Raw genomic sequence first — 13,484 nt, 5'->3', positions numbered from 1 at the left:
CGGTGGGGGTATTTTTATAATTTAGTGAAGTAAAAACTACGCGCTGTGCTGTGCTCTCTACTACAACGCTGTTCACGCAGGAATTTTGAACTAAACTATGATGTCATCGTTGCCTTGATACCTCCCGTTAAAGTCAGAAAATAAAAGACCATATAGACAAAAAAAGTCTCTATGTTCAGACCCACCCCCCATCAGACCCCTTGTGTTCTGCCGTGGTAAGCAAAAAGGCCGTATCAACATAAATGACGAATCTGAGAAAATGGATGTTTTGTCAAAGCCAGTCAGAGTCATGTTTTTTCGATTTCTAATTTAACCGGTTGACCGAATTCAATAATTTTTTTTTTCAAACCACTTCTTTTTCAATGTAGGAGACTATGAATATATTTTTATTAATGTATAATGATACATTCATATTTTTTAATCCAGTTACTCTTTTTACTGTTAACGTTTTTTAGGCCAAAAAGCCGTATCTCAACTTACCTTTTTTTGGCTTAGGAAAATGTCTTTTAAGAAACAAAATTTTCCCATGCCAAAAGGAGGTAGGTTTGTGATACGCCTTTTTAGCCTAGTAAACATTAACAGTAAAAAGGGGTCAATCACCAATAATAGGTACTTAGAATTAAACTATATACATGAAACTTGGAAAGAAGGTATATCCACATGTATTCTACAGGTATGTTAAATTTGGTAACGATTAAAAAATATTTATCTATTTCATTAACTAAAAACCGGCCAAAATAGCTCATTTCATTTTGTTGACCCGGGTCAATCACCAATAAAAGGTACTTAGAATTAAACTATATACATGAAACTTGGAAAATTTGGTAACGATTAAAAAATATTTATCAGTTATACCAGTATATAGTTTAATTCTAAGTACCTTTTATTGCTGATTGACCCGGGTCAACAAAATGAAATAAGCTTTTTACGGCAGTTTTTTGTTATTAAAATAGGTAAATATTTTTTAATCGTTACCAAATTTAACATACGTGTAGAATACATGTGGATATACCTTCTTTCCAAGTTTCATGTATATAGTTTAATTCTAAGTACCTTTTATTGCTGATTGACCCGGGTCAACAAAATGAAATAAGCATTTTACGGCAGTTTTCTGTTAATAAAATAGGTAACTATTTTTTTTAACTACAGGTATGTTAAATTTGGTAACGATTAAAAAATATTTATCTATTTCATTAACTAAAAACCGGCCAAAATAGCTCATTTCATTTTGTTGACCCGGGTCAATCACCAATAAAAGGTACTTAGAATTAAACTATATACATGAAACTTGGAAAATTTGGTAACGATTAAAAAATATTTATCAGTTATACCAGTATATAGTTTAATTCTAAGTACCTTTTATTGCTGATTGACCCGGGTCAACAAAATGAAATAAGCTTTTTACGGCAGTTTTTTGTTATTAAAATAGGTAAATATTTTTTAATCGTTACCAAATTTAACATACGTGTAGAATACATGTGGATATACCTTCTTTCCAAGTTTCATGTATATAGTTTAATTCTAAGTACCTTTTATTGCTGATTGACCCGGGTCAACAAAATGAAATAAACATTTTACGGCAGTTTTCTGTTAATAAAATAGGTAACTATTTTTTAATCGTTACCAAATGTTACATACGTGTAGAATACATGTAGATATCCCTTCTTTCCAAGTTTCATGTATATAGTTTAATCCTAAGTACCTTTTATTGCTAATTGACCCGGGTCAACAAAATGAAATTAGCTTTTTATGGCAGTTTTTTGTTAATAAAATAGGTAAATATATTTTAATTGTTACTAAATTTAACATACGTGTAGAATACATGTGGATATACCTTCGTTCCAAGTTTCATGTATATAGTTTAATTCTAAGTACTTTTTTTAGGCGATTGACCCGGGTCAACAAAATAAAATGAGCTATTTTGGCCGGTTTTTAGTTAATAAAATAGATTAATATTTTTTTTATCGTTACCAAATTTTACATACGAGTAGAATACATGTGGATATACCTTCGTTCCAAGTTTCATGTAAATTTCTACATTCAAAGTGGTTTTTTTCTAAATATATTGAATTTGTTGACCCGGGTCAACAAAATAGGGAGTCCTACTGAAAACAGCCTATTGTGATACTTTCCCTCCAAGTTGTTTTTTTGTAAAATTCGTTTACCACCTAACAACAAGATATTCATGTAATGCATAGAGTATGTAAAACAGAAATTATAGGAAGGTCTTCAAAATTTAATGTTTTGCTTTCCTATGCATTTTAATGGTAAAATTTTGAACCGTAAGTGGATTTGGGTGAGACTATACTAAGCCAAAAAACAGTAAGGCAGAAATACTATTCCAGAAAGCCGTAACTGTTTTTTGCTTACTGTTTTCTGGCCAAGTAAACCAAAGTTACGGTGTTTTGACTTAGTATTTGCACATTTGTTGGTAGATACGGTAAATAACTAGTTTGATATCTCAAAAACGGCTTGAGATACGGTGTTTTCGCCTACATTTTTGGATTCCTCGACCTTCAAAACATATAGATTTGCACTTACCTCAAAATGTGATATTTTTGTAGTTACTGCCTTTTAGCTTACGAGGGCAGTGTTGTTGTTGGTTGTTGTCCTTGTCGTTTGTTTACTTTACTTTCTTCAGTTTTAATAAAATAAAATATCATTCATGGTTCATGTAGCGTGACGTAGGTGTGAAAGACTAAAAAGAGTGTTTAAACTAGTTAGTGTTCATTGATTTACTGGACAATTAATTATTTTAATGTACGTACAGTATTTGCAACACGTGATATTATTAGAAAAGTACTTTATGATGTAGACTGCTAACTTATTCTAGTGAAACATATTAGGCCTATAAGCAAGAAGGTTCCACACTTCCACTTGTCTTTTGCTCATATTATTTTTAGATTTCCTCAAAAGAGGGAAATTCGAATAATGTAAATGGAGAAGGTTCTATTTATATGGTGGTTTTAAGGTTAAAGTTAATATCACTGAATGTGGAATGTTGAGTTAAATTTATGGTTACTTAGGCCTACTCTATTACTGACCACACCAGGTTAGGATTAACTTAAGTAAGTTAGTTACCAAACATTGGGTAGAGTTTCCAAAAAAACCATCGATATATAATATTATTGGATGCAATTTTTGGTAGATATAGATTAAAATATTTGATTCCGGAATCCTATGTAAATAAGTTACGGATACTTCTATAGGCTATTTGTTGGTACAAACAACCGAATGAAAATATCGATCATTAGATATATCATTTGGTTAGTTAGGTACCGGTACTTACTTACTTGATACTTGTGTCCTTAATCCTTGACTGACAATGTCGGATAGACCGTGTCAGAGGCATATTAAGTTAACATAGGCCTACTATTTACAAATTATTTAAAAACTAATATTACAAACAAACTTAATATTAATATTTAATAAGTTAATATTTACAAACTTCTTGCAGAAATATACTTAAAAAAATAATTTTTGTTATTTGGCTGTGGCGATTTTATTCCTAACCTACTGGAGTGCTGTTTTCAGCTATCTTTCAGTGGCACCTCCTTTAATTCCTCTAATGAGTAGAGGGGTCTATTTACCAGATGGCCGTGCAGTACTGCCCTGAACTTCGCACTGTCCAACTCTCTCACTTTTTTTGGCAGCGTATTAAAGATCTTGATAGCTGAGCGAGGGTAGCTTTTGATGGAGTGGCTAAGCCTACACTGCGGCAGATCGAGGTCTTGGGCCTTACGAGTGTTATGGCTATGCTGGTTTTCCCTCATTTCAAAACGGTGAAGGTTATCTTTCAGGAGTAGCAGGCTGCTTAGGACATATTGGCTGTGCACTGTTAGTATTCCTAACTCCATGAAGAGAGGCCGGCAGTGTTCGTCAATGTCTGAGGATGTTATAACTCTTACAGCCTTCTTCTGTAAGAGGAGAATGTCCTGAGTTAGTGGTGCGTGTCCCCACATCGCTATGCCATAGGTGACATTGCTATGGAAAAGTGCATTTAATACACATTTAGTAAATAGGTCGTTGAGATGACGTAACAAAGCTTTCTTAAAAGACATAGTACTCCGGAAAGTTTTGTACATACCTTATCTATGTGTGTATTCCAACTTAGCCTGGGGTCCAGCCAAAACCCAAGAAGTTTCTCGGCTTCGTCTTTATGCAGATCAAGCTTCAGGGTGCACAGCAGCGATTGAGTTTTGTCTTCATTCAGTTTGAATCGGTTCATGTTGAACCAGTCTTTGGCCCATTCCAGTAGGTGGTCAGTCTCCGTCCGAACCTGTCCAATATCCTTCCCTTGTGATATGAGGGTGGTGTCATCTGCAAATAACATGGTGGATTCATCAAGCCACAGGTCGTTTATCATCAAGGTAAAGAGGATTGGGCCTAGCACCGAGCCCTGAGGTACTCCGTGTGGGACGTTTCTAATACAAGAGGAAGCACCATTCAGGGAGACAACCTGCTTGCGGTCGGCCAGGTAGCATGACAAGGTGTCAAGGACAGCACCTCCAACTCCATACTCTCTAAGTTTTGCTATGAGCAGATCATGACCCACGACATCGAAGGCCTTGCTCAGATCGCAGAGTCTCAGAAGGACTGACTCTCTTTGTTCAAAGGCTTTAGTGATTTTCTCAACAAGGAACGTAAATGCAGTGGTCGTTGAGCGTCCGCGCCTAAAACCGTGTTGCGCCTCAGAAAGTAAGTGATTATTTTCAAGGTAGGCCATCAGTTGTATTTTCATGACAGTCAAAGATCTTGGAGAACACTGGTAGTATGGAGATTGGCCTATAGTTGGACATCACTGAAAGGTCTCCCTTTTTGAAAATTGGAATGGTTCTTGCTATTTTAAGACAGTTCGGAAAAATATGGGTGGGTACATTTCCATATCTGTTGGCACAAACAACCGAATGAGTATTATTGATTATTCTATTGTTTAATTCGATATATCGTTTGGTTAGTTAGGTTAGGTTAACCTTACCTAACTAACCAAACGATATATCGAACAATCGATCGATATTTTCATTCGGTTGTTTGTGCCATCAGATATGGAAGTGTACCCTAAGGCCGAAGGTGGGTGTGGAGGTGTGTGGTAAGGTTAACCTAACCTAACTAACCAAACAATGTATCGGATTAAACAATCGAATAATCATTATTACTCATTTGGTTGTTTGTGCCAACAGATATGGAAGTGTAGGCTACCCGTAAATACTGTTGTTTAACTTAAACTTAAGTTATCAATTTGATTTTATAAAATGTAGGCTACTTACCAAACACACTGCAAAATTATAAGGGTAGGCTAAGTTAACTTAAACTTACAGTTCCACAGAGAACCTGCGATATGTTATTGTTTTAAGGATCGATATATAGGCTAGTGATCATAATCACTGTGATTACAGTATAAATAATCGGGTCAATATCATTTCTAATTTTTTTTTATGTAGGCCTAGGCCTAAACATTAAATTATGATCTGTTTATGTTTTTGTTTATTTATTTCCCTTTATAAATGAAACTAACTTAAGTTTAAGTTATCAATATTCAATATAAACAAAAAAAAAACTTATATTTTATAGGACGTTAAACAAACAATAAGTTAACCAAAACTCATTGATATAGCTAGGCCTACCCCATAGGGTTCAAAAATGTAGCCTAGTTTCTTCCATTTTTTAGTTATACACAAAAATAACTTAAGGGTAACCAATGATTAAAAAGAAAATACCAATTTAAGTTTTTATTAACCCTGGAACTGCCGATCGGTCATTTTATGACCGACAGGGTCCGTTCCGTAGTGCCATCGGTCACAAAATGACCGATCCAGTATTTTTCATATATATAAGCTTCTACTCATCGGAACGAAGTATTTTATGCATCAATGTAAAGCCAAAGAGGTTGGCTGCCTGCTAATATGACAGTTTTTACGTTTTATTGTATTGGCGGGCCTGCTAACATATGTTGATAAAAGTGTTTGTTGTTTCTATGCAGTAGTGATGTCGTCTGTAAACACGGTCGGTTATCTCGTATTTATTTCGTTGTTTTTGCGTGTTTTTCGGATCAAAAAGTTGTTTGTACTTATTGATAAACTCGTTTAGTTATATTCAAAGAGTGTTTTAGTAGTTTCCATTGTTATTTGTGAATATTTAGCGAACAAAGTGGACTTTGAAGTGACATTATGTGTGGGGGTTAGTTTGTTTTGTTGGATTACAAACTTGATATTTTTACAATGGAAAATTATGCAGGACGTTCCAGTGATTTACGTGAATTATTGATGAACGATCTTAGTGAAACTAATGATAATATTGATTCTGAAGTTGAGCGAGTGGAATCAGAAGAATCAGTCGTGGTGCCGGTAGGCCTAGGGGCAAGCCCATCAGTAAGTCAGCCTTGTGATGAGACAGGTGATGAATCAGATCTTGATGTAGACATTTATGGTTTGACACCTGAACATAGTGTTACAGACTTCTCCTCTGGATCAGAAGATGACTATGTCCCACATAGCAGTGAATTAGATACCAGTCAAAGAGAAGTAACAGATTTAGACGTAGGCCTAGATGTACCAACCGTAGGTTTGGGTCCACCTGCTCCACCTCCTGGTCCTGGAGGGGATGCAGCAGCTAGGCTAGGAATACCCCCAATTCCAAATATTACTAGGCCTATTTGGACAAGGGTCTACCCCCCAGAACCTGAAGGGGAGGATATAGAAACTAAGTTTACTGTGAGAAATACTGGGATTAGAGACTGTCCACCCCGCAACAGCAAGCCAATTGCTTACTTCAATTTGTTTTTCCCCTACGCAATCTGGATATTATTCACAACTGAAACCAATGCATATGCATCCAGAGAAGTAACTCGAAGGAGATTGTCGGGGGAATTGAGGGGACAGTCACGGTTACGACACTGGGTTGACGTAACATACAGTGAAATGAAGAAGTATATAGCGCTGGTGATAAATATGGACCTAATTGGAAAAAAAAATCTTATTGACTATTGGGACCAATCTTTCAGCCAGAGAGTTCCATTTTTCCCTGAAAATTATGTCAAGAAACCGTTTCCAGGCTATATCGTCAATGTTTCATCTCACTTCAGAGCCTTTTATCGCTAAAGGAGAACCGGGTTATGATCCTTGGCAGAAAATAAGGAAACTCCTAGATCACTTGAATGATGCTTTCAAAAGACATTTTGTCCCTTCCCAGAACCTAGCAATCGATGAAAGTATGATAGGAATGAAGAATCGGACAATATTTATACAATATATGCCTAACAAGAGACATGCGCGCTTTGGAATTAAAAAATTTGAAATATGTGACAGTGCTACCGGTTATTTGCTCCATACTGCCCTTTATAGTGGTAAAGACTTTTTGAGTGATGGAGATGATCCATTCACTCAAAAAGTTATATTTGAGATGATGAATCAGACTCGATTGTTGGGGAAACATCATCATGTCTTTACAGATAACTTTTACACTAAGCTACCCCTAGCCGAAGCTTTGTTACGCAACGACACATATCTAACTGGTACAGTAAACAAGAAGTCTAAAGATTTATCCCGAGCAGTGGTAGGAACACAATATGAGGCAGGTCAAACTGTTTATTTCAGGAAAGGAAAGGTGTTGCTCGTCGGCTATAAGCAAAAAAAGAAGAGGAAACCCGTTTATCGTATAACAACTGCTTGCCATGCGGAGGATAGAAATATAGTTAGTCGCAGTGGGCTACAAGCTGTGAAACCCCTAGTTATTCACAAGTATAATCTATCTATGGGGGGTGTGGATCAAAAAGATAAATCCATATATCATCACTCATGTACCAGGCCAACTCGCAAGTATTGGCGAAAGATATTCTTCAACCTAATGGACATGGCCATGCTAAACGCCTACATTTTATACTCCAGGAACACAGATCACCCTCTTTCAAGGAAAAGATTCATGGTGGATATTGTTGAAACACTTGTCAGGCAACAACCACCTGCAGAACCTGTTCAAGTAAATCCCTTGGAACACAATCTAGTGCAGTTTCCATCGAATCAAAGGAGAGTCTGTCCCGTCTGCGGAAAAAAAAGCAGCTGGAGGTGCCCTGGGTGTAATGTTGGTGTTCACCCACAGTGCTTTGGGAGGTTGGAACACTTTTACAGGCCACTAAAGTAAAAAAAAAGAGACCAGCCACAGAAAATGAAAGTGACTCTGACTAAAGTCAGGAACAACAATCGCCCTCTTCTGGCCAAGTTGCCTTCGGCCAAATTTTTGCAGTTCCTTGTAAAAATATTGCTATTGACAATCAAATCTTGAGTGTTTTACTTTATTACTTTTGTGTTTATGCCTGAGTAGGCTATTTCAAATAAGAAAGTGAATTATAATTTTGGTTTATTATTGTTATGTGACTGTTTGTGAACATTTATCTTCTTGGAGTTGATCGTTACCGTGGATACATAGTCCAAAAATTAGCAGGTATGCTTTTCAAATTATGTTTAGTTTAGATTTTTGTTGAATTACATTGTTTAGTAGCACATTAGCAGTGACGTAGCCAGGGGGGGGTCCGGACCCCCCCCCCCTTCCGGCCATATATATATATTTTTTTACTAACTTAAATGTAAAATTATATATTATACTACTCCCTATTTCTTATTTTTAAGGCACAGATTAGTAAGCCAACTGATTAATCAGGCTCAGATATAAATATAGCCTAAATACAGCAACTAAGTTCGGTAACTTTAATCTATGGTTTCGTATGAGAAGCAAAATCTGGCAACACTACCCTATTCGGTGAAGTTTGGCAACGCCGCTCTCGCCCTGAATCGTATCTTACCGTCCGGTACAGTGGTTTGTTATGTTTTATATTGGGTAATAGTTATGGATAAGTTCGTAACACGTAAGAAAAGGAAATCAAATGATGATACAAACGTATCTGAGGTAAGTTCACTGTGTACTTTGTTACAATTAATTGTTAATTTCTTCCAGTAAAATCAGGAGTTAAGTTAAGCTAGGTTATGTTTTGTAGTATAACAGCTCGAACAACGTAACTTGAAAGTAATGTGGTGTATATCGAAGAAAATAACGTAATATTTACTGAAAGAAATATTATACCATTAATTCTGCTACAAGTAGGCCACAACAATATTCTTGTAAAAGAATTAATTACAAGCCATTCTGGTAGATTCTACGATATAGGATTGCTTTTGGTACGATACACCATTGGTACTGTGGCTACGGATCCAGGCAGTGCTGCTACCTTTGGGTGTTTCAGTGAACTACGTCCACTCACAGGGCAACGGAGCACAATCACCACTGATCTTCTGTGATTGGTCAGACTGAAATATTTGAATGCCAATTGCGTTTGCTGATTCAGTGTCGCGCCGAGGCAACGCCTCACTGCCATGGCGAGCGCCTGTTTAAAGATTTTCAGCACTCAACGTGTTAAGTAGTTTTTGGCGTATTTTAGATTTTTATTTTTCACATTGAGTTGTGGAAATGTGATGGTTAAAATTATACATATGATGTCATTTCAGTGTTCCAAGTTGTACATACAAATTAAATTCTGCAATCAAAACAATAATCACCAATTTTGAACTTAATAACAAATTAGTGATTTAGCGTCAGTTGAAACGTAATATAAGTAAACAATATTGAAATTCACTTAACTCACGTCAACGGTTGAGCTGTGTTTAGATTTTTTAAATAAAGACCTAGATTTGTTATTACCTATTTATAATCCTACTAATAGTTATTAGCCTTATTTTTAGGTTGAACCGAAAGTGGGGAAAATTGACGATACACCCTTACCCATTCTTGATCTTCCTGGACCTGTTTCACAAGAAAGTTGTTCTAATTTACAAGTAAGTTGCTCTGAAGTGGACATTGGAAGCATTTCAAGCAGCATATTTCATTCTTCAAATAAATGTGTTAATACTAGTGACGAAGAGAAACTAAATATACTTAAGGGACTGTTTGTGCCAGATGCAACATTTAAGTTTCCTACCACACAACTACAGAAAAAACATCTAAAGTTTCAACACAACTGGCTGCAACGATGGAACTGGCTAGCTTATTCAAAACTAAACGATGGAGCCTATTGTAAATTTTGTGTTCTCTTTTCTTCAGAATGCTTGGGAAAGGGAGATTTATCTGTTCGAACGGCATCATTAGTAGGACAGCCATTCAAAAAATGGAAAGATGCTGTTGAGAAGTTCCAGCACCATTCAAACAGGAACTACCACAAATTGGCTACAATTTCTGCAGACAATTTTCTGAAAGTTGCAGAAGGGAGAATTGAAGATGTAGCCACCATTCTTGATAACAGGAGGAAACAAGAAAAAGAGCAAAACAGAGCTGCCATTCTACCAATCATAGAGACAATAATATTGTGTGGAGAACAAGAGCTACCCTTAAGAGGTGACAATGACAGTGGACCCTTGACTCTTGAGAAACCAAAGAATAAAGATGGGAAATTTCGAGCTCTCATTAGACATAGAGCAGCTTACGACTCAACTCTCCAGGACCACGTGATAAAATGTCCTAAAAATGTAACCTACCTTAGCCCAGATATCCAAAATGAAATCATAGGTATTTGTGGCCAGATAATACAAGAGAAGTTAGCAGCAAATGTCAATTCTGCAGAGTGTTTTTCAATCATCGGGGATGAAACTCTAGATGTTTCTGGCCAAGAACAACTGTCGATTTGCATAAGGTACGTTACAAATGAAGAACATTCATCACTGAGAGAGGATTTTGTAACATTTGTTCCATTAGTAGATTTAGGTGCGGAAAGTATTGCTCAAAAAATAATTGAAGCATGCAGAAAACTTGGTATTGACTTAGAAAACAAACTGGTCGGCCAAGGGTACGATGGAGCGTCTACAATGAGTGGTTGCAAAAGTGGAGTTCAAACTAGAATCGCAAAGCTTTTTCCAAAAGCTATGTATGTTCATTGCTCAAGTCACCGTTTGAATCTTGTCCTTTCTGACTCTCTCAATGTTCCTCTAATCACAAACAGTTTGGGTGTTTTAAAAGAGACTGTTAGTTTTTTTAGGCACAACACACAAGCAGGAGATATTTTGAAAGAAAACGTCAAAATATTTTGTCCTGAGTCAACAAAGTCAAGGCTTCTAAAACTTTGTGAAACAAGGTTTGTTGAGCGGCAAGATTCGGTAAACTCATTTGTAGAACTGTTTCCAGCAATAGTCCCCAGCCTAAGACAGTTGTCAGAACTTAACCGATCTTTTTCTGTAACCGCTTCAACCCTCTTAGCTGCAATGGAGAAAGGAAGCTTTCTTGTTTCTATTTTAGTATGCGAATACATTTTTGGCCTGACTCTGCCACTTTCTCTTTACCTCCAAAGTCCAACTAAAGAGCTTGCTTCAGCAATTAAATATTGTGACGACATTTTGAACCGACTGAAGGATCTTAGAGCTGGATCTGGAGACGAAGAACAGTTTCACAAGATTTTTGAGCGATCCAAATTGATGTCTGAGTTAGTTCTTGAGTGTGAGATTGAAGTCCCGAGACAAACTAAAAGTCAAACTAAACGGGACAACCATCCCCACAGCTCTCCAGAGGATTACTTCAAACGAGCAGTTTTTATTCCAGCTATAGATGGACTTATTGTCAACATCGAGGAAAGATTCAATCAAAACCGCAAGTTCATGTCCTCAATTGAAGTAATCCTCCCAAAAAACTGTAGCCTTCAAGACCTCCACCTTTTGGAAAACTTGAATGTTTATTATGAAAGCAGAGTTTCACAAGAATTACTCAATGCTGAATACTCCATGTGGTGTCAAAAGTGGAGTTCAGTCAAAAAGTCAGACCGGCCGACTCAACTTATGACAGTGATAGACTCGTGTGATAAGAACTTTTATCCAAACATCAGGTACTTGCTGTGTGTGTTGGCATCACTGCCTGTGTCAACATGTGAAGCTGAGAGGTCATTTTCTGCGTTGAAACGTATTAAGACTTATTTACGGAATAGGATGGGAAATGAGAGACTGACGGGACTAGCCTTAATGGCTATTCATTATCCTGTACCATTCACCGCAGAAGATGTTTTGAATGTGATGGCGGCTAAAGGAAAGAGAAAATTCATTCTGTAAAATGTAATAATTTCATGTTAGGTCTATCGTTATTGTACTAAAATAAAACTTTCACCTTGGGAGTTGCATATCTTATGTTCCAACTAAACCTTCAATTAATCTCATTTTTAACTTATTCTATCACTAAGAAAATTACGTCTTAAGGCGTCTGAGAGGTCATTGAAACTGTTACAGCATTTATGAGTTAGTAACAATCTAAATTCTACACGACAGTACTTAGATTAATAATTTATAACAATTTTATATTTTCACAGAAATTGGCTATAAACACGTAGCCAATTAGTAATAAGAAACAAAAAATATCCACCAAGGCCTTTAAATGTCTCAATTAACATATTTTAAAATATGCCTGGACGTACTAAGCAAAATTACTGTCAAAGGAGTTGGTTATTTTCAATGCCATGAGAGCTGAAAAAGGCCATTTTAGGGCCTATATTTCCAAACATTTTCCGGGGGAGGACCCCCCGGACCCCCCTTCTAACTGGGGTACCCCCCAGACCCCCCGGTGGCTCGACCCCCCCCCCCATTTGGGAATCCTGGCTACGTCACTGACATTAGGACTGACTAGTGCTGTATTTCATGACTTATAATAATTCTAGACACATATGTTTCCCATATGTCTGGTTCGCGCAGAATTTTCACCGAGCACATCATGTGAAAAATCTCAAATTTTATGAATAATATATTACTTTTTCAGTAAACAAAATTTATTTCTAAAAACTAGATAAAATTTGCAACAAAATGTATATTCTGGAATTCTTGTGGCATTTCTGATGTGTATTGGACATGAGACATAAAATGCGGAAATGATTTTTTTATCAAATTTGTGTATAAAAAAATATGGTGTGTAAAAATTTTTTTTTGTTATTTTACAAAATAAATTTTACCATTGTATTCCTTGTTATTTTCTGAATAAAATGATGTATAATACATTACTTAAGTCATACAAATAATATTTTTTACGAATTTTTAAAAAAATGTATGTTAATTGCTGAAAAAAGTGTTGGCATTTGAAGAAATTTAATTGGCAGTTCCAGGGTTAATGTTTTTACATTAACTTAGCCTACATTAACATTAAGTTATTGTTTTTATGTTCCTCGAACCAAATTGTAATCGATAGGCCTGCTATTTGATATACAAACCGATAATATATTGCAGATTCCCTGCGGAACTGTAGGCTACCCAATTATATTTTAAGTCAAGCTTAATAAAATACAGGGTGTCACAAAAAAGTGTGATGGGCTATACAGGACCTAATTCTACATGCAAAAATAAGTCAAAAATGAAGAATAATTTTTTTTGGATTTCGGCTTAGTTTAGCCGTAATCCGCCATTTTCTTTTTTGGGGAAAATATTTATTATTTCAAAATCCCTTTGAGATATTTTTACGAAACTTAGCAAAATTGTTTACAC

At 36.1% G+C, this 13,484-nt stretch overlaps 2 protein-coding genes across 4 annotated transcripts in view; both read left to right on the top strand.

The window, feature by feature from the left end:
• The first annotated feature begins 2,608 nt into the window (after window positions 1-2,608).
• The window catches only part of LOC128988662 (uncharacterized), a 33,426-nt gene continuing 22,550 nt past the window's right edge, over window positions 2,609-13,484 (top strand). For 2 of the 3 annotated variants that reach the window (XM_054410166.1, XM_054410164.1), the window contains exon 1: window positions 2,609-2,760. The gene's annotated coding sequence lies outside the window, so the exon portion shown is untranslated. Of the gene's footprint in view, window positions 2,761-2,822; window positions 3,069-13,484 lie in introns of those variants that run through there. The other variant, XM_054410165.1, reaches the window with a different exon arrangement.
• LOC128989063 (52 kDa repressor of the inhibitor of the protein kinase-like) lies at window positions 7,402-12,071 on the top strand. Its single transcript, XM_054410919.1, has 2 exons — window positions 7,402-7,974; window positions 9,729-12,071. Exons 1-2 carry the CDS (start codon window positions 7,402-7,404, stop codon window positions 12,069-12,071), a joined length of 2,916 nt encoding a protein of 971 aa, XP_054266894.1.

Source organism: Macrosteles quadrilineatus, unplaced genomic scaffold (genome assembly GCF_028750875.1).
Source record: "Macrosteles quadrilineatus isolate MER2022 unplaced genomic scaffold, UCM_ALF_1.0 Scaffold_3__2_contigs__length_128488019, whole genome shotgun sequence".
Lineage (NCBI taxonomy): Eukaryota > Metazoa > Arthropoda > Insecta > Hemiptera > Cicadellidae > Macrosteles > Macrosteles quadrilineatus.
The sequence above is the reverse complement of the archived record's forward strand: the minus strand, read 5'-3'. Positions and strand labels throughout refer to the sequence as shown.